The sequence below is a fragment of the Bombina bombina genome, chromosome 10, assembly GCF_027579735.1.
Source record: "Bombina bombina isolate aBomBom1 chromosome 10, aBomBom1.pri, whole genome shotgun sequence".
NCBI lineage: Eukaryota > Metazoa > Chordata > Amphibia > Anura > Bombinatoridae > Bombina > Bombina bombina.
In genome coordinates, this window is record NC_069508.1 from 135,297,086 (window position 1) to 135,319,880 (window position 22,795).

Here is a 22,795-nt window from a genome sequence, read left to right on the forward strand (position 1 = left end):
CCTCATTCCAGCTCAGCTGGTAGGGGGCAGATTACGTTTTTTCAAAGAAATTTGGTTCAATTCCGTTCACAATCTCTGGATTCAGAACATTGTTTCAGAAGGGTACAGAATTGGCTTCAAGATAAGGCCTCCTGCAAAGAGATTTTTTCTTTCCCGTGTCCCAGTAAACCTAGCGAAGGCTCAAGCATTTCTGAAATGTGTTTCAGATCTAGAGTTGGCTGGAGTAATTATGCCAGTTCCAGTTCTGGAACAGGGGCTGGGGTTTTATTCAAATCTCTTCATTGTACCAAAGAAGGAGAATTCCTTCAGACCAGTTATTGAATTGTTATGTAAGGATACCAACATTCAAGATGGTAACTATAAGGACTATCCTGCCTTTTGTTCAGCAAGAGCATTATATGTCCACAATAGATTTACAGGATGCATATCTGCATATTCCGATTCATCCAGATCACTTTCAGTTTCTGAGATTCTCTTTCCTAGACAAGCATTACCAGTTTGTGGCTCTACCGTTTGGCCTAGCTACAGCTCCAAGAATTTTTACAAAGGTTCTCGGTGCCCTTCTGTCTGTAATCAGAGAACAGGGTATTGTGGTATTTCCTTATTTGGACGATATCTTGGTACTTGCTCAGTCTTCACATTTAGCAAAATCTCATACGAATCGACTTGTGTTGTTTCTTCAAGATCATGGTTGGAGGATCAATTTACCAAAAAGTTCATTGATTCCTCAGACAAGGGTAACCTTTTTAGGTTTCCAGATAGATTCAGTGTCCATGACTCTGTCACTAACGGACAAGAGACGTCTAAAATTGATATCAGCTTGTCGAAACCTTCAGTCACGATCATTCCCTTCGGTAGCTTTATGCATGGAAATTCTAGGTCTTATGACTGCAGCATCGGACGCGATCCCCTTTGCTCGTTTTCACATGCGACCTCTTCAGCTCTGTATGCTGAACCAGTGGTGCAGGGATTACACAAAGATATCTCAATTAATATCTTTAACACCGATTGTACGACACTCTCTGATGTGGTGGACAGATCACCATCGTTTAGTTCAGGGGGCTTCTTTTGTTCTTCCGACCTGGACTGTAATTTCAACAGATGCACGTCTGACAGGTTGGGGAGCTGTTTGGGGGTCTCTGACAGCACAAGGGGTTTGGGAATCTCAGGAGGTGAGACTACCGATCAATATTTTGGAACTCCGTGCAATTTTCAGAGCTCTTCAGTCATGGCCTCTTCTAAAGAGAGAATCGTTCATTTGTTTTCAGACAGACAATGTCACAGCTGTGGCATACATCAATCATCAAGGAGGGACTCACAGTCCTCTGGCTATGAAGGAAGTATCTCGAATTCTGGTATGGGCGGAATCCAGCTCCTGTCTAGTTTCTGCGGTTCATATCCCAGGTATAGACAATTGGGAAGCGGATTATATCAGCCGCCAAACGTTACATCCGGGCGAATGGTCTCTTCACCCAGAGGTATTTTTTCAGATTGTTCAAATGTGGGGACTTCCAGAAATAGATCTGATGGCCTCTCATCTAAACAAGAAACTTCCCAGGTATCTGTCCAGATCCAGGGATCCTCAAGCGGAAGCAGTGGATGCATTATCACTTCCTTGGAAGTATCATCCTGCCTATATCTTTCCGCCTCTAGTTCTTCTTCCAAGAGTAATCTCCAAGATTCTGAAGGAATGCTCATTTGTTCTGCTGGTAGCTCCAGCATGGCCTCACAGGTTTTGGTATGCGGATCTTGTCCGGATGGCCTCTTGCCAACCGTGGACTCTTCCGTTAAGACCAGACCTTTTGTTGCAAGGTCCTTTTTTCCATCAGGATCTCAAATCCTTAAATTTAAAGGTATGGAGATTGAACGCTTGATTCTTAGTCAAAGAGGTTTCTCTGACTCTGTGATTAATACTATGTTACAGGCTCGTAAATCTGTATCTAGGGAGATATATTATAGAGTCTGGAAGACTTATATTTCTTGGTGTCTTTCTCATCATTTTTCCTGGCATTCTTTTAGAATTCCGAGAATTTTACAGTTTCTTCAGGATGGTTTGGATAAAGGTTTGTCTGCAAGTTCCTTGAAAGGACAAATCTCTGCTCTTTCTGTTCTTTTTCACAGAAAGATTGCTAATCTTCCTGATATTCATTGTTTTGTACAAGCTTTGGTTCGTATAAAACCTGTCATTAAGTCAATTTCTCCTCCTTGGAGTTTGAATTTGGTTCTGGGGGCTCTTCAAGCTCCTCCGTTTGAACCTATGCATTCATTGGACATCAAATTGCTTTCTTGGAAAGTTTTGTTCCTTTTGGCCATCTCTTCTGCCAGACGAGTTTCTGAATTATCTGCTCTTTCTTGTGAGTCTCCTTTTCTGATTTTTCATCAGGATAAGGCGGTGTTGCGAACTTCTTTTAAATTTTTACCTAAGGTTGTTAATTCTAACAACATTAGTAGAGAAATTGTGGTTCCTTCATTGTGTCCTAATCCTAAGAATTCTAAGGAGAGATCATTGCATTCTTTGGATGTAGTTAGAGCTTTGAAATATTATGTTGAAGCTACTAAGAATTTCCGAAAGACTTCTAGTCTATTTGTTATCTTTTCCGGTTCTAGGAAAGGTCAGAAGGCCTCTGCCATTTCTTTGGCATCTTGGTTGAAATCTTTAATTCATCATGCTTATGTCGAGTTGGGTAAAACTCCGCCTCAAAGGATTACAGCTCATTTTACTAGGTCAGTTTCTACTTCCTGGGCGTTTAGGAATGATGCTTCGGTTGATCAGATTTGCAAAGCAGCAACTTGGTCTTCTTTGCATACTTTTACTAAATTCTACCATTTTGATGTAATTTCTTCTTCTGAAGCTGTTTTTGGTAGAAAAGTACTTCAGGCAGCTGTTTCAGTTTGAATCTTCTGCTTATAATTTCAGTTTTTTTCATTTAATCTTTATTTTGGGTGTGGATTATTTTTCAGCGGAATTGGCTGTCTTTATTTTATCCCTCCCTCTCTAGTGACTCTTGTGTGTAAAGATCCACATCGTGGGTAGTCATTATCCCATACGTCACTAGCTCATGGACTCTTGCTAATTACATGAAAGAAAACATAATTTATGTAAGAACTTACCTGATAAATTCATTTCTTTCATATTAGCAAGAGTCCATGAGGCCCACCCTTTTTTGTGGTGGTTATGATTTTTTTGTATAAAGCACAATTATTCCAATTCCTTATTTTTTATGCTTTTGCACTTTTTTCTTATCACCCCACTTCTTGGCTATTCGTTAAACTGATTTGTGGGTGTGGTGAGGGGTGTATTTATAGGCATTTTGAGGTTTGGGAAACTTTGCCCCTCCTGGTAGGAATGTATATCCCATACGTCACTAGCTCATGGACTCTTGCTAATATGAAAGAAATTAATTTATCAGGTAAGTTCTTACATAAATTATGTTTTTTAAATTCCCTGACACATAACTGCAATCCTAGTTGACTATTCAGATGATTGTATTTAATTTGTGAACAGATTTCATAATTTAAAAATATAATTTGAAATGTATTTTTTTTGTTACTTTTTATTAAATAAAAACAATGTAACAATGTTTTGTTTTTACATATGAGCATGGGTATGCAAATAAAAAGCAGTACAAAAATGTGTAACAAGTACAAGGTAAACAATTTGAAAGTTTAAAAATTCTTTCAGAAATAACACCAAAAAACAAACAAAATTTGAACAGTCCTCATACAAGGTAGAACTGGTGTTTGAATGTGCAGAATTAATTACACAAACATTAGATATATGGGTTATCATGGAGTTGATGAATGCATTGGATTTAAATTCATTTGAAAAACTTGCAATAACACTAAAAAGGGACATGAAATCTATTTTTTTCTTTTATGATTCAGATAATCAGATAATGCCAACATAGTGTAAAGGTAAAACTATACTTTCCTTAAATTGTGATCCCTGGCACACAGAGGGGCCAGACAAGATGGAGGTAGGTCCCAGGTAGGATTGCCACCTCAGCCATGTTTTCCTGGACACTTATAAGTTACCCATGCTGCAGGGTGTGCAGGGAGGAACATGGATAGTGCTGTCCAGGATCACTATGTGTGTGCTGTCCTGGGGTGCCATTCATGTTCCCCTCTACACACCCTGCAGCATGTGTAACTCATAAGTGTCCAGGAAAACATGGCCAAGTTGGCAACACTATTCCCAGGCCACAGCAGATCCCCCTGTAGCGACAACACTACTGACTGTTGGGCCAGATAGGCCTCTAGAGGTATGGGTCCTGTCTCAATTGAGAGCTCTAAAGGCACTGTAGTTACACCTCTGATTGTTACAAATGCTACTGCCAAATAGCGATTAAGATCATTGCGTCTCTGAGCCTATCTAAGTATGCTCTCAAGGGAAAAAAAAACGCCAAAAATGTGCATTTAATAAAATAAATAATTGGAAAGTTTTTCTTTTTTTATTGTAAAATCAAAAAAGTATAATGTTAACCTCCAGGGTCCTTTTAAAGTTATTTTCTTTGTTGTATCTAAAATAACATTATATAATGTATATAAGGTTTTTGTTTTGTTTTGGGGGGTTTTAAGGATTTTGTGCTGGAAAATAGATACTTTTGTTTGTTTTATTCCTGTGAAATATGTCACTTTCCACTAATAGAAACATTTTGACTATTGGCTGAGATTAACAACTGTAATAACTTAAAGGGCCATAATACCCAAATGTTTCAACACTTGACAGTGATGCAGCATAGTTGTAAAAAGCTGATTAGAAAATATCACCTGAACATCTCTATTTAAAAAAGAAAGATATTTTACCTCAAAAGCTTCCTCAGTATCCACATCCCATTGTAAAGGACTTCTAAGCAGCAAATCAGTATGTCTGTCCCGGGACAGCGGAAGGAGCGAGCTTACGTGCACACTCATCTTATTTCCCTATTCAGTGTAAGGAAGTTTACAATGAAATCTCATGAGAGTTAAGTCAAATCTCATGAGATCACAGTAAAAGAGTTCATGACCTCAGCACTGCTGATGCCGATTGGCTGCTGTTCATTTCTTCATTTTTTTTATTTATTTTTTACCTGCAGCTGGGAGCAGCTGAGTATAACTTTTTACACAGAACTTACTCTGCTGAGCTGAGGAGATTGTGAGGTAAAATATCTTCCTTTTTTACATAGAGATGCTCAGGTGATATTTTCCTGCCAGCTTTTTACAGTTATACTGCATCAGTTTCAAGTGATTTAGCATATGAGTATTATGTCCCTTTAAGGAAGTATTGTATACAAACATGCATTCTTGCAATCTTTTAAAATCAGTTTAAACAGCTTAAGTGTGACCCTTTTTCTTGTAAAAAAATATTTTCAACACATTCCTCAATATTGCTGCTTCTCCATATGCATAATAGACATGTTTGTCAGTGTATTGTCGAATTAACAGCTGTCTTATAACTAGATAACTACAAATTTATTATGATATATTTTGCAGTCACCTTCAGGTATTAACACACAAACACAAAATAAAGATTATTTTCTTGAAATACCCCTTTAACGAGCAAGTGATTACTATAAAAATTGTAATCACCTGCTCATTAGGGGACTATGATACTTTTTCTCAGATTACAATAATTTAGTTCCGGGCAGACTGATTCTCTTTCTGTTTGTGTTTTTATTATGACCCTGCTCCCGGCAAACTGCTTCTTTTTCTGTAGGTATTTGTATTATGACCCTGGGGAACGTTTCTCTAAGGGTAATGGGGAAAACCAGACATGGACTCCTTGCCCACTGTGCTTAGAGGGATATGGCTGCACCTCACTGACAAGGCACAAAGGAGGCCAAAACGATCATCTGGGGTTGCCGTTTCCCTTGTTCAGAGGAGAAGTGCCTGGTATTTCAGGGCTGGACTGACCTTGTTAGGTGGGATCAGACTGATATACTTCAGGAAAGTTGTGAAAAGCACAACTGGGCTAAAAGAGGCTGATCCTAGGTGGTAACTGGGCCATAGAACAAGCCACTAAACTGTTGTCCATTCCTGGAAAACTGTTTCTCGCTCTGTTAATAATTTAGTTAGTATTGGTAAAAGATAGCTAGAACTTGATCAATTTAAATCAAATTTAGGGGACAGCCAAAACTTTAAAGAGACAGTCAAGTCCAAAAAAAACTTTCATGATTCAGATAGGGCATGTAATTTTAAACAACTTCCCAATTTACTTGTATCACTACTTTTGCTTTGTTCCCTTGGTATTCTTAGTTGAAAGCTAAACCTAGGAGGTTTATATGCTAATTTCTTAGACCTTGAAGACTGCCTCTAATCTAAATGCATTTTCACTGGTAGAGGGCATTAGCTCATGTGTTTCATAAAGATAAAATTGAGCTCATGCACGTGAAGTGACCTAGGAGTGAGCACTGATTGGCTAAAATGCAAGTCTGTCAAAAGAAATGAAATAAGAGGGCAGTCAGTAGAAGCTTAAATACAAGGTAATTGCAGAGGAAAAACTTGTATTATTATAACTGTGTTGGTTATGCAAAACTGGGGAATGGGTAATTAAGGGAAAATCTTTCTTTTTAAACAGCAAAAATTATGGTGTTGACTGTCCCTTTAAAGGACTACTACACATATTTTATTAAACAAATTTAGGGGCAAATGATAGGAGCTGAAACTCCTATCAATTATTTAGTTATTTAAAGGGACAATCTACTTGATGTTGCTTATTCTTTAAAAATAAAGATAACACCTTTACTACCCATTCCCCAGCTTTAACCTCTAAAAATGTCTGATTGTTTCTAACCCTCTGCAGGCCACCTCTTATCTCAGTGCATTTTATCAGCTTTTCAAAGCTATATTGTCCTTAATCCCGTGGAGTTATTTATGAAGCAGCACTAATTGGTTGAAATTAAAGTTTGTAAATATCAATAAGATAAATGGACAGTATGCAAAAGCTTAGGTACGGAGTTAAAAAGAATATTAAAGGACACTCAAGTCAAAAATAAACTTTCATGATTCAGATAGAGCATGTAATTTTAAACACCTTTCCAATCTTTTTAAATTTACTCTTTTTAAGTAACTAGCTCCTACTAGGAATGTGCAAGAATTCACAGAATATATGTATATGCATTTGTGATTGGCTGATAGTTGTCACATGATACAGGGGGAGTGGAAATAGACATAACTGAAATATGTCCGAAAAAAATCTACTACTCATTTAACATTCAGACTAAGTGCTGTTGCATTGTCTTTTTAGCATGCATGTGTTGATTATGCAAGTCTACTGTATTTACTGGTACTTTAATATAACAGTGTTACTTATGCAAAATTGGGAAATGGGTAATAAAGGGATTATCTATCTTTATAAACAATAAACATTTTCTGGTAGACTGTCCCTTTAAGTAAAATGCCTTTGCTTATTTGTTTATTTTAAATCAGAGTCTTACTTTAAGAAAAACTATGCCAAAAGCTTTTATTATATTCACATTTTCTTTATAATTAGCTTTGATTCTGAACTGCGTTCACACGAAAATGATGTAAAATACTCACATGCAGCTGATACATATTTCTATCCAGCTTCAGAATAAATTCCTTTAAATTGAAAAAGACATAGCAAAGAACGCTGCACAGACATTCAATTCCTTGCGTGCCAGACCAAACGAGCAAAGCTATTACCTCATAAATGTGCCAAATGCGGTTTTCTGGTCATAAGCGGGGTGACAGATTGTGATTTCCCTGGGAGATATAAAGCAGTTGCCCTCTCCAATAGGCAGACTTGACCGAAAAGATCTGTGTCTCTCATTGTCAGATTTGCCAACTCCGCAGGAAGGCAATGGAATACAAAATACCAGTGTCATTGCACAATAATCATTTCAGTCAATCAGTTGCAATACCCACGTCTCAGAATGTACAGAAATTATAATCAGCTTGTTTAAAAAAACAAGAGACTTCTTAATGGAGAAATAAAATACATCAACTACTTATTCAAACCCGGAATAAAGTCAATTTCAAGTAATTATTCTATAATTAGTCCAATTCTGTCTTGATGGCCAAGACAAAATAGATGATCAAACATTCTAAGACTGACAAAACAAAATAATTGCATTGCAGATCCTTGTTACACAATGGTCACAGTGAATCAAGAAATGCATATAGTACAATTTTACAACTAATAATTAGTCTTATTCCAAATACAGTTTAAAATCATGTGGCACTTATTACAAACTTCTTTAAAATATAGGGAAAGCTTTTATGTTTACTTTATTTTTTTAGTCCAATGGCTGGATCTATATTGATCCATATTCAGAAATTACTTTGTACCTTGCCTCTTATGAATACCTTAAAACCATGTCCACCTGCTAATTAAAGGGACATTAAACACTAAATGCATGCTAGATAAAATTATGCATTCAAAGAAAAGATTAGTCTATGACTAACATGTAGATGTATTTTTTAAAGTTTCATTAGTTGTTTAAAAACTGACAAAATAAGTGTAAAGTTTTAGTGTCTATAAAACACTGGGAGCTGCCATGTTGTAACTTGTGTTACCTTCTCTGCTGTGGCCAATTAGGGACAGTTATACATAGGTCATTAGAGTGTACAGCCAATGGTTGTGCTGGATTTAACAGTGTTCTGCACTTCCATTTCTAACAGGAACTGAATAGCTCACAATTTCAGAATGGAATTACAGGCAAAGAGGACAAAATAAATAATGAAAGTATATTGCAAAGCTGTTTTATTATATACAATTTATCATTTTATATTACCATCTCAAAGTGTTTAATGTCCCTTTAACTACACTTGACTGCCAGGTACAGCCAGATAGTATCCCAACTGAACAAAGGTGCCCATATGTAGCTGTTTATTTTGCCTAATGACCAATTCAATCTTTTTTGGGGCTAAATAAATTTATAGCACAATTTAGTATGTTTAGCCATTAATGGACGATTAAATACAATAAAACTACATTATCAACACATAAAATAATAAAAAGGCCATTTCATTTCCCTGCCTCCTGTATCAGGTGACATCCATCAGCCAATCACAGACTCTCATAAATATATATTGTGAACTCTCACAAATACTTAGTAGGAACTGATGCTTAAGAAAGTGAGAATATAAAAAGACTGCACAATATGATAACTGAAGGACATTGGAAAATATTTTAAAATCAAGTGCTATATCACAAAAGTTTAATTTTGCCTTTAGTATTCCTTTAATGACTCTCAGTGAAATATATGGAATGCTCAACCTAATAAATAACTAATTGAAATACGCATGTTATATGAAAACGGTAATGTTGTAAGATTATTTTACACCATCTTACCTCATGTGTTTTGATATTAATGTATCCGCTGTGATATGTGAATGTCCGTCTTTGTGCTTCAGAAACACGAACACATCTGGCACTTGTCTGTCCAAAGCAAGTGAGCACTTTGAGGAAATTAACTTCATTTATCAGTCGAAGCACAATAAGGAAGAAAAATACTGATACAGAACTGACAGCTACGATGGGCACTCTCTGAAAAAGAAGCAGAAGACAAAACCTCAGTATATTAATGTTTAGCTGTACATCTAATATAAAAGATCTTTTCATAAATAAATTAAATCTACCTTGATCATCTTAATTGATTTGATAAATAACTATGGCTAGAAAAGAAATATGTTTAATTGAAATCAAATAAAATGAACAGCAATAATAATTATAAAACATGTAATATATGGTATTCCTTATAGTCACAATTTGCAGTATATCTTTAAAGATTGAATAATTGAATATATATTTAATCTAAAAATATGTTTAATAAATTATGCAATTAAAAAGATATAATTTATAGAGAATGAAACTGATATTAACAACATGTTAATACTATGCAACAATATATAAAATGTTAATTCTCTCTTTCCTAGGTAGAGATAGTGTATTGTGAGCTTGGGAAGTAAAACACAAGATAAACTGTGAGTCATAATGCGCTCCTTGAGCTTTGCATGGACTTAATTAACAATCAGTTTTTTGGCTTATGCACCTTAGTAACATGCAACTAGGTAAAATAAATACAGCCCTAGCAGTGGCATATTTAGGTTTTGTGCTGCCCTAGGCACTCAAAATTCTGGTGCCCCCCCCCCCCAAAGGTTTTAGGCCTTTTTCCCCTTAATATTTTTTTTGGGTCAGTGTGTGTGTTTTGTTTTTTTTCTCCCTGGGAGAGGGGAAAGAAAAGAAGGGGGGGAAAGGGAGGGAAAGGAAAATGAGAGAGAGAGAGAGAGAGAGAGAGTTAAGAGAAAAGTGGAGAGGGAGAGGAGAAAAGGGGGGGGGGGAGAAAGGAGTGAAAGAAGGGAGAAAGAGAGGGAGTTGAGAGAAAGAAGAGAGGGAGGGAGTTGAGGGAGGAAAGGAGGGAGAAAGGGAAAGCAGGGAGAGAGGAAGGGAGGGAAAGAAGAATACACTTTGAAACAATCACTGCCCTTCACATGCAACATCATACAGTAATTATCATCATTCAAGTAATGAAACCTTTTAAGTGTCCGTTTACTATTTACTCCGTGGGTTCAAAAATGCAGAGAAAGCTAGCTATTAGTAGCTAACATACATTAGCGCTGAGAGTTTATGATTAGACATCACATGACTGCAGAGAAAGCTAGCTATTAGTAGCTAACATACATGAGCACTGAGAGTTTATGATTAGACATCACATGAATGCAGAGAAAGCTAGCTATTAGTAGCTAATATACATGAGCACTGAGAGTTTATGATTAGACATCACATGAATGCAGAGAAAGCTAGCTATTAGTAGCTAACATACATTAGCGCTGAGAGTTTATGATTAGACATCACATAAATGCAGAGAAAGCTAGCTATTAGTAGTTAACATACATTAGCGCTGAGAGTTTATGATTAGACATCACATGAATGCAGAGAAAGCTAGCTATTAGTAGCTAACATACATTAGCGCTGAGAGTTTATGATTAGACATCACATGAATGCAGAGAAAGCTAGCTATTAGTAGCTAACATACATTAGCGCTGAGAGTTTATGATTAGACATCACATGAATGCAGAGAAAGCTAGCTATTAGTAGCTAACATACATTAGCGCTGAGAGTTTATGATTAGACATCACAAGCTGATCTAAGCAGTGCACAGATGCATCCAGTCTGTTACTAAGACCTGCAATAAGAACTGCTCTTGCAGACCCACCACAGCTGTCAAGGGGAGGCAGCATATCGGCACAAGGTCTTCTCCTCCAGCCTCACCTTGTAAGCATGTCCCTGGGCAAGTTTCTCACCAAGAACGCTTCCACTGCAAAAATGCCAGTGGCTCTAAATGAAGCAAAGGTTAAAAGGAGCACTGCCTGTGCAGAGTGACCTTAATCAGCGCACATGCATTGTCTTCTCTGTAAAAGCCTGCACTTTATTGCTCACTGTACTGTGTGCTGGCTTTTAGAGAGAGGATAGGGCAGATGTGCTGCCTTTCCCAAATCTGCTGCCCTAGGCTCTGGCCTTGTTGGCCTAGGCCATAATATGCCCCTGAGCCCTAGAAAATGAGTGAGTTTTACAAGCAAAGACATACATTGTTATACCAAGTTACAGCTTTCTGCCATTTTTAATTGTACCTCAATTCCAGTTTAAAGGGACAGGAAACTCAAAATGAAACTTTCATGATTCAGATACAGCATGATTTATAACAACTTTACTTCTATTATAAAATGTGCTTTGTCCTCTACGTATAATTTGTTGAAGAGTAGGCTTAGGAGCAGAATGCACTTCAGGGAGGTAACTGAACACATCTGGTGAGCCAATGACAAAAGGGATTTATATGTAAACCCACCAATCACCAACAAGCTCCTATTAGTTCACTGTTGATCCTGAACCTATCTAGGTATACCCTCCCACAAATGATACCAAGAGAACTAAGCAAATGCTCTATCTGAATCATAAATGTTTTATTTTGACTTTACTGTCCCTTTACTGTCCCTTTAAGCAGATACTGAGTTACGTCTGCCAAAGCTAATGGAAAACGTATAGCACCATAAAAATCCAGCACTAAATTATGTAAATTATTTTTATTTTTTTGTTTATTGTGTAGGTGTAGACTCATCAGGATTATATAATGATTTGATGACTGAGCAAGTTAAAATTTGTGCTGCGTCAAAATGACTCCAAAGCTGATTACTAGATGATTACATGAAAATGTTTTGGATTTGATCATGGTTCCTACCGCTACTGTGACATTAATTAGCATTGCACAGCTTGTTCCATCTTGGATTTTTTCAAGCCTCAAGCTCAGACAAATAAAACATGTGGGATTTCAGTACGTTGTTACTAACATTATATGAACTGCTGAACATATTTAGTAGACAGTGGGAATTCTAGTAAACAAAATATATAGAAGGCATGGTACTTTGTAATTTTATGTAAAAAGCTTTTTGTATATAAAAACACTGAAAGAGTTCTACAGAACAGAATGACTGCATTGTAATTTAGAAATTGACAGCCAGAGAACAATAACCTTATATCCTCTGATCTCTACATATTACTAGCTAACAAAACAACTTTAACCTTTTTGATAATTAGGATAAACTTGGCTCTATGACTAGGATTGCCAGATGTCCAGTATTCAACCGGACAGTCCAGTATTTTAGCACACATATATATATATATATATATATATATATATATATATATATATATATATATATATATATAAATATATATATATATATATATATATATATATATATGTTTCATTTAAGCTTAAAACTTTCTATTCTGTGTTTATTGCATATACGTTTTGTATACAGCAATGTATTTATTTAGGATTGTGATTTTGCAAATTCTGATTGTGCTTTGAATGTTTCTGTGTAACCCTAACAAATTAGTATTATGCTACAAAGCACCATTAAAATATATGTTTAGATATAAATATATGTATAGATAGACACACACACATATATATATATATATATATATATATATATATATATATATATATATATATATATATATATATATATATATATATATAAAATTCAAAGTGAAACAAATCCTCCCTCCAAGAGTCAGCAACCTGGGTGTAAATATGTAGTAAATACTCCAGTAAAAAATTATGCACTCTCAGGGATTTAGGACAAACAGTGTCAACATTTATTTGATTGACATTTTGGGGATCAAGTGTCCCCTTCTTCAGAACAATTAAATCAGTGTACAATACCACAATAAATAGTGCAACATGTGTTACAAACAATTACATACCCCTCCTCTCAAATTTTGCATTCAGCAGTGTCCTGGAATGCAAATCTGTGTTCCACCATACCGGAAAACCGGAAGTTGCTACAGCGTCACTTCCAGTATTTCCATGTGCTCAAAACGTCTAGTGCAAATCAATATTTCCTAATGGATCCAAACATATAGGAAACAAAGTGATGCCGGTGTATTATTAAACTTAATACATTGTATAACTCATTTGCCGCTTTGTGCTACAATGTAATTACAGGACCCACCATTGTGACATGCTAAAAGAACTACACTGGCTGTCGTTGGAATCCAGATACACCCTCCATCTTTCCAGCCTTGTGTTTTCTGGGAAGCTCCCACCATACCTGAGCCGAATGCTCTCTCCGGCTGCTCCCACCTCATATAACCTCCGATCCAGTACCTGCCCTTTATTTAGTCTGCCTCAATATAAAAAGAAAGCAGCTCGATCCTCCTTTTCCTACAGAGCACCGAAAATATGGAATGACCTCCCGCACACTTTTAAATCTTCCCCTAGCCTCAAATCCTTTAAAAGATCCCTCTCTTCATATCTCAAAACAGAATAATGCACCTGTTATGGTTGATTATATATGTCCTGTTCTATGTTCAATTTTGTAATATTGTTTATTAATGTTGTTTTCGTATTTTATTGTACCCTATTTTATCAATGCAATGTTTTGTTTATCCAGGACATACTTGAAAACGAGAAATATCTCAATGTACAACTCTAAGTGTGATGGCACCTAATGAACAGTTCCAATAATACTGCTGATAAGTATACTCTGGGCACTAACACAATGCTATAATGGAGAGAGCAGTCTCCCTCCTCACCCTGTCATATAGACAATAATGCTTCACCACAAACGTCTGTAAACCCTTAGAGGTAGACAGTACCGGTCCCTGGGGATTCCCTGTTGGCCACTAAATATGAGCGTTATACGCTCTGGTAAATACAGCTAATTACCTACAAGTATCTTCGGGCCATTGCGGGTCCCCTCTTCGGTCTGTACAATGTCGGCGGGTGACGTCATCATCCAGTGGCTTCTCCTATGCGCAGAAAGTAGAGGTGGGAGTGGTTCAAGCTGGAGGATCCTCAATGACGTTCTTCACTCAACTTCCAAGCACAACAGTCCAATATCCAAAAGAGGAGCACTCTCAACAAGGTTAAAACATATCTTTATTGTAGCAAATTAAAACATCCACATACTGTTGTAGGATATACAGAACGGCAGTGTGGGTGGAGAGAGGAGCTCACTCCTCGACTGGCTGCTGCTGACACTTTCAGCAATGAAAGCCGTAATCAATGTATCCTTGCTGGTAAAATATTTGATAAATAAATAAACCATTCTTGCCAACCGGCTCTACCCTACCAACCTGCACCCCAGGTTTGTGTCAGATATTTATATTAGCCATTTGAAATCTGGTGTCGAGTTAAGACCACCTGGAGCAATAGTCCCCAATCTGTAGATCCATTGGGCTTCACGGGTGAGTAGGAGTCTGTCCCTATCACCTTCCCTATCCAATTTGGGGATGTGGTCAATCAGTATATATCTAATAGAGGCAATGGAATGTGACATATCGGCACAATGTCGTGCCACCGGTTGGTCCGATTGTCCTCTTTCCAATGCCTGCCTGATTGAAAGTCTGTGGTTTGCCATACACTCTCTGAGCATTTCTTTTGTCTTCTCCACGTAATATTTGGCACATGGACATTCCAACAGGTATACCACATGTGTACATGTGAGAGAGAACCAAATCTTATATGTTCTATTATTGTGGGTGAAAACTTTTAGTACAAATCAGGCCAGTGCAGGTCGCGCAACCCGTGCATCTGTAACAGCCTTTGATATTGACTCTTTGTTGTTGTTGATAGCACTGTTTGGGGTCTGTTTTTACTAGGAGATCTCGCAGGTTTGTCCCCTCTTAAAGCCCAACATTGGTGTCAGTTGTTTAGTGAAATTAAGTTTTAGATCTGAAGATATTATCGGCCAGTGTTTCCTCAAAATCCTGCCAGTGTTGGTTGTACTTGGTGTGAATCAGGTCACCATGATCATTTTCTTATCAAACACAAAGAGAACACCTCAGAGACTACACATGTAGTATTGTTCATAGAAGGATTCCTTTATATTTCAGGGCGTTCTGTATGTATTTGCAATATGAACCTATGGATTAATTTGGCTGATATGTTATTCTATAGCAAGATGACAGAAGTGTAATTACAAGGTGTTTGTTGTACAGTGTAACTCTTGGGGAGGGCTCTCTACCCGTCTGATCCCTATAAATGTTTCCTTGTATTCCACCTATATTTAAAGTGCTGCAGAATCTCTTGTTGCTCTACAAATAACTGATAATAATAATAATACTATGAACTCTCCAGCAAGGTAGGATCTGATTACACCAGTTTGTGCTGTCTCCTGGTTTGAGAGTTCATCCATCCCTCCTATCATTCAGCCCTCATATGTTCAGCATCAAGATTGTTGTCTTAAGGGATGTGACAGTCTGCAAAGGAACAAACTGAGGACTTTGGCATATATGCTGCTCTGAACTACAATCCTATACCACCTCCCCCTCTAAACTTCTACCCTAGACAATGGACTTAGCCAAAATAGTTGAATGTACGAGTGACCTTTACTTACAAACTCCCTCTCAAATGAAAGATAATGTGATGTATATTTCAAATTTGCCACAATAAAAACCTCAGAGTCAACATACATGTACGCTGCATGTTTCACTTAATGATGCTTTTCAAAATGTAAAATAATCAATTATATAAAGGGATAGAAACCCAAACATTTTCTTTTGTGATTCAGACAGAGCATACCATTTTCTAAAACATTTCAATTTACTTCTATTATAAAATTTGCTTTATTCCTATGGTATTCTTTGTTGAAGAGATACCTAGTTAAGTGTCTGAAGCACCACGTGGAAGGAAATAGTGCTGCCATTTAGTGTTCTTGCAAATGGATAACATTCTTGCAAAACTGCTGCTATATAGTACCCCAGGCACGTGCACACCCCTGAGCTTATATCCCTGCTTTTCAACAAAAGATAAATTAGAACATTGTTTAAAATTATAATCTTTGTCTGAATCATGAAAGAAAAATGTTGAGTTTCATGTCCCTTTAAGGCAGCTAAATGCCTGTTAAGAGGAGCGTAATATAGTGAAAAGTCCTTCAGTCATGGAAGAGGGGCATACTATAGTGAAAAGTCCTTCAGTCATGGAAGAGGGGCATACTATAGTGAAAAGTCATTTAGTCAAGGAAGAGGGGCATACTATAGTGAACAGTCATTTAGTCAAGGAAGAGGGGCATACTATAGTGAACAGTCATTTAGTCATGGAAGAGGGGCATACTATAGTGAAAAGTCCTTCAGTCATGGAAGAGGGGCATACTATAGTGAAAAGTCATTTAGTCATGGAAGAGGGGCATACTATAGTGAAAAGTCCTTCAGTCATGGAAGAGGGGCATACTATAGTGAAATGTCCTTTAGTCATGGAAGAGGGGCATACTATAGTGAAAAGTCCTTCAGTCATGGAAGAGGGGCATACTATAGTGAAAAGTCCTTCAGTCATGGAAGAGGGGCATACTATAGTGAAAAGTCATTTAGTCATGGAAGAGGGGCATACTATAGTGAAAAGTAATTTAGTCATGGAAGAGGGGCATACTATAGTGAAAAGTCATTTAGTCATGGAAGAGGGGCATACTATAGTGAAAAGTCCTTCAGTCATGGAAGAGGGGCATACTATAGTGAAAAGTCCTTCAGTCATGGAAGAGGGGCATACTATAGTGAAAAGTCCTTCAGTCATGGAAGAGGGGCATACTATAGTGAAAAGTCATTTAGTCATGGAAGAGGGGCATACTATAGTGAACAGTCATTTAGTCAAGGAAGAGGGGCATACTATAGTGAACAGTCCTTCAGTCATGGAAGAGGGGCATACTATAGTGAAAAGTAATTTAGTCATGGAAGAGGGGCATACTATAGTGAACAGTCACGGAAGAGGGACATACTGTAGTGAAAAGTTCTTCAGTTATGGAAGAGGGGCATACTATAGTGAACAGTCATGGAAGAAGGGCATACAAGTCTGGGCCTGAGGCAGATGTTGGTTGTAGGAGACTCTATTATTAGGAAGGTTGGGAGTCAGGTGACTTGTTCCAAGTATCGCAGAAATTACCAATTTAGGGTTAGATTACACAACATCAGCTACCTGTAGCAAGAGCTTTTTACCAACACTAGCTACTAGTAGCGAATCATCAGCTATCACTCTTTACTTGCTATAAATTGTAGCAAGAGCAAGGTAGCAAGTGCTCTTCTAGAGAAGCCAGAGGTTGTGGCTGCCTATTCGTTTAATCGAATTTCTGAATGCATTGTATATTTATTATATATATATTTATATTTTATATATATATATATATATATATATATATATATATATATATATATATATATAAATACTGCATATTTGTGTGGTATGTGCAGAAATCGTTAGTTAATTATTTGTTTAAATTATTAAATTTGTATTTATTTATAAAGTAAGATGGTATTGCAAGTGTAACTGTTCTGTTTTCTTCTTAAATGGAAAGAGTCCACAGCTGCATTCCTTACTTTTGGGAAATAAGAACCTAGCCACCAGGAAAGGCAAAGACACCCCAGCCAAAGGCTTAATACTCCTCCCACTTGCCTCATCCCCCAGTCATTCTTTGCCTTTTGTCCCTTATGGAGGGTAGTACTCTTCGGCATGGGACAGGAGTTTTAAGTAGTCCTGTCAGTCTCTCAGTGAGGGCTTGGATGAAAGTTGGAGATGCAGGGGGAGTCTCTCTGTGAAACCATCCCGACTCATATTAACAGCTCCTCAAGCAATCAGCGTTGTCGAACTTCGCTCTCTTGCCTGCTTTCTTCTCTCAAGTCCATGCCGGAGGCGATGCTACTATTCGTCACACTTGAAAGGCCATGTTCCTGTTCCACGACATTGATTCCGGTAAGATCGTTTCATTTTACTTTATTGTCAATGTACTGTAATGTGAATGTTTTCCTGAAAGGTTACACACCTTTGCGGGAACTATATAACATAAGGGTCTCAGTGAGTCTCTGTTAGCGTCTTGGAATCAGGGATTAATATCTCCTGAGGGGGGTTATTGAACAGGGGGGTTTATAATCATGTTTGTTGTGTGATTCAACCTGCTTATGTGTGATGTTTATGGGCCCTTGGAAGTGAAGCAGCCTTTTGGTTGGGCTTTTTTGGACTGTTCGGTTCACCTTTTGTTTGGGCGTGGTTCCGTTCTCCATTTCCACATTCCTGACCATGTGGCGAAGGAGATATTCTAATCCACAGTGGTCTGCTCATAGGAGGTGGTGAGTGCCCCAGCCATTGTGGGTGTCAGGTGCCATTTTTGTTTTCATACTTTAGTCCATATTGATATTTCCTCTATCCAGTTATGGAGGATTCTGATGCTGAGACTGTGCTAATTTCAGATTCAGTTACAGAGGAATCTGATACCGAGACTATTTTGATTTCAGATTCAAATTCTGTGTCCGGTGACAAATCTGGATTGGCCTCGTTGACACATGTCAACCAGTTTTGTTCCGTATGCCATTTTAGAGCGCCTTGTTCCTCGGGCCCGGGGAATCAAGGGACTGCTAAGCCATCCACCTCTGGGGGTCCTGTTCTCAGAGAGGTGAGTTCCCTACCAATTCATACTTCTACAGATGCGGGTAACCCAGTTTCTTATTCCTCCATGCAGGGTGGCGTTTTCCCCCCCTAGGTTAGAGCACGTTTTCGCTTCCACATAATGTTGGTGATTGTTTGTCTGCAGAGTCCAGACGTTTCTTTGAGAATGTGCTTGTGCCCTATTTTCCTGGGCCTTCTGCCCTGCGGAGGGTCTCTACAGTTCCCCGCGGGTGTAACTGTCGCTGAGTGCTGTGCCTTTCGTTACAGGATTGCGTGCCTTCGCGTATTGCTCAGACATGTTTTTCAGTTATTGAATGACCCTATCGTTACCAGATACAGGGATTTTCAGTCTGCTAATTCGAATGGTGTACCTCATTAGACATGTGGAGATGAAGTAATCTCCTGATTGTCATTTGTTTGAGATCTTTCTCAATTTTTGAAAGATAAGGCTCCGTTTGGCTGGTCCTGCGGGTAGGCCTGTGTCTTTTTGGGCATTAACCTCCGGGTTGCCTATATTTTATTTATATCCGATGGGATGTCTTTTATTTGTTTTTGTTTCCTTCAGGAACCTTCTGGGATTGATACTCTTTATTACTTATTCGGAAATTGTTTTGGACATGTTAGTCCTATGTTAAAAATGTCTGTTTTCAGTTTTTTTCCCTATGAGGGATAATTTATGCAGCTTGCCAGTTAGGACCCTAGGTGCAGGCTGGTCCTGCGGGTTCGTTCGGTCTTGCGGCTGTTCAGACACGTGGCGCTGTTCTGCTTGGCTGGTTCGGTGGAAGCGCTGAGTGCTCAGGTTATTATTGTTTTTCATGTTCAACTAAGCATTTGAGAGGACCTGTGGGTCCATGAGGCGGGAAGGATTGTTTCAGTCCTTATAGCCTTCAGTCATAGATGGCCGGGCAGGGGAGTTTTTCCGCTGCGTCATTCTATCTGACATCTGATTTTATCAGAACTTAGAGTTTTCCTCCCCCATGTGGTGGAGGGTTGGAGGGCTTAACGCCCCTTACCGCAGTTGAGCGGTTTGGCCTTCATGTTTAGGCCTCTGGATTTGTCCTTTTGGGCTTGATCCCACAGCTTGTAGAGAATAGCTGTCTAGCATGCGGAAGGTTTGCAGTTTGAAACTAGTTGCACCTCTTGACACCTTGCAGGTGTACGCGTAAGCTGTTTATAGTGTATCTATATACAGCGCTTACTCTTTGACGTGTACTGTCTGTCTGAGTTATAAGAGACCTTTGGGTCTTCTTCCATTGTCTCAAGGTGAGTTGGATCTTCTTTTAGGGATCTGTGTTTCCGGGTGATGGTTGCTCCCTGCGGGGGCTCTGTTTAGCTCGGGGGCTTTCCGGAGCTGTTTAGACTTAGTGCCTTTCTCTTCCTTATGTCCTCTGCTTGTGCGGAGGTTATAGGGAGACTAGTCCTGCTAGTAGGATGTTTTTGGGACCTCGAGGTATCCCTTGGTTGTCCTGAGGCTCTGAGAAGTATCTTCATATGACTTCTAGCCTTGCTCCTTGGAGTGTTGGACTTAGCTAAGGCTGGTTCCTTCCTTTGGTCGGGGCTTTCGAGTTCTTCTCGCTATCCGGATTCTCTGGATATGCATAAGTATCCCTTGTGTCTGGCTTTTTGGCCAGCTGGGGTGTTTGGTTTCTAGGGCAAGGTTTGCCTGAACTATTAGGTGCCTGGACCTGTTTCTCTTCCTGAGACTTCCGGGTGCTGAAGCTTTGCTTGGCCTTTTTCCTGACCCAGTCTTGAGTGGTTTTGGAATTTTGGATCTCAGGGCAGGTCGGGTGTTCCATGGTAGCATAAGTATCCCTTGTGTCTGGCTTTTTGGCCAGCTGGGGTGTTTGGTTTCTAGGGCAAGGTTTGCCTGAACTATTAGGTGCCTGGACCTGTTTCTCTTCCTGAGACTTCCGGGTGCTGAAGCTTTGCTTGGCCTTTTTCCTGACCCAGTCTTGAGTGGTTTTGGAATTTTGGATCTCAGGGCAGGTCGGGTGTTCCATGGTAGTGGGAACTTGGGCTATGTCCTTGGTCCATCTACCTAACCTGGTCATGGTTGGCCAGGTTTTCTGAGGATTTTTTTACTCTTTGCCACCATCATCTGGTGGTTAGCTGTGTGGCTTGCGCCTTACGGGTTGTTGGTTCATACCCAGCTTCTGGCGCTGGTTCATACCCAGCTGTCTTTGCCTCCTAGTGGTGGCCAGGTTCTGAATTCCCAAAAGTAATGAATGCAGCTGTGGACTCTTTCCATCAGAAGAAAAGGAAATTATCAGGTAAGCATAATTTATGTTTTTATACATATAAATACAGTCATTATTTCTTGTAACTTACAAAAAACAAGGGAAGGGAAAATCAATGTTATTTAAAACTACTACAGTTACTTTGTTTATTTAGATACCATACTCGAACTCTAACACACGGACTTGTAGCAACTGAAGCTGTTGCTATGGTTACGTAAGAAAAATATGCGACTGAAGCTCCTTGAAACTACAAATTCCTGCAACTTTGTATTATGTAGCAAGCGGTCACTAACTATGACAGGTACGTAACAATAACAAGGGATTTTACATACAAGTGGGCTAGATTTTGAGTGACGCACTAACTGTTACGTGTGAGAGCTAAGAGGTCTATTGGGGTTGAAAATAATTGTGTTTGCTTGAGAGCAATTGAATCTTTACACCCGTCAGGAAAGCATAATTTCAGAGCTCTGGTTAACGTTTACACTCGACAGAAAAGTTGCACAAAACACATAACAATACATTACAAAGTACAGTTACACTCATAATAACACTTTAAAAAAATAATATTGCATAAAAAAGTTATAAGGGCTCAAATCTGAGCTTTAACATAGAGATACATACATATAGATGGCTAAATATGTATAAGTATGTTTATAAGTGTGTACATATGTTTTTATATGTGTATATATGTATATATATATATATATATATATATATATATATATATATATATATATATATATGTGTGTGTGTGTGTGCATTGGAGCCCTTTGCAGTCAAGTAGCTGAAAACATAAAAAATTATATTTATGCTATAATCGCATTTAATAAAGGGTTTTACTGTGTATTTACTGTCAATATTTCACATTCCAAAATTCTTCAGATAGGGGAATATGTGCTAAGTGTTTATAAATATATATATATATATATATATATATATATATATATATATATATATCTGTATATATCTAAACCTATACATTTAAACCCTGAAACGTCACTGAATAAACCTTTGCGATGCTAGATATATATATTTACAAAAAAGCATCAGATATATATAGAAATATTTATTTATGAATAAATAGAACATATTCTTCTGTGTGAAGAACATTGGAATGTGAAATATTCTTTTTTTTTTGTCGGTTTAGCACACTTGGTTAAACACAATCAGGTTTTTTTTACACCTTTTTGCGCTCATTCGAAGTCTATGGGTAAATACATTAATGCGCTTTTTCGAAGTTCAGCTTTTTGTGCGTATCGGGTTAGCTCTCGTGCGAAAACCACGTAAAAAAAGCATACTTCTAGCAAAGTTAACAGGAGCGCTAAATAGCACGCCACTTGTAATGTAGCCCATGTGTTGTGTAATACGTAAGTGAAAATCTGCTACTTAACAAAACAAAAAAGCTTTCCCTGTAGCAACCCCTTTTTTTTCAACGTTGTGTAATCTGTCCGTTAGCCATTAGAAGGGATCAAGATGAAAGATGCAGTATACTCAGGCAAGCAGCAGCTAAGAGTTTAATGATTCAGGAACACCCTTTAAAATGGCTGGTATCTCTCTCTCTCCACACCACACTGGAAGACTTATTTCTTCTGATGTGCATTGTTTATATAGCTTTTCTGTTGCCAGTACTTCTTTAGTGAATATTATATTTTAGGTAAAGGGTTCAACAGGAAAAGCAGC

General features: G+C 38.1%; 1 protein-coding gene across 1 annotated transcript in view; it reads right to left on the reverse strand.

Moving 5' to 3' along the window:
• Positions 1-22,795, reverse strand: part of ST6GALNAC3 (ST6 N-acetylgalactosaminide alpha-2,6-sialyltransferase 3) — an 849,023-nt gene that overhangs the window by 546,049 nt on the left and 280,179 nt on the right. Inside the window, exon 2 of the mRNA XM_053693340.1 lies at positions 9,296-9,490. Coding sequence (XP_053549315.1) covers positions 9,296-9,490 — 195 coding nt within the window. The remainder of the gene's footprint in view (positions 1-9,295; positions 9,491-22,795) is intronic.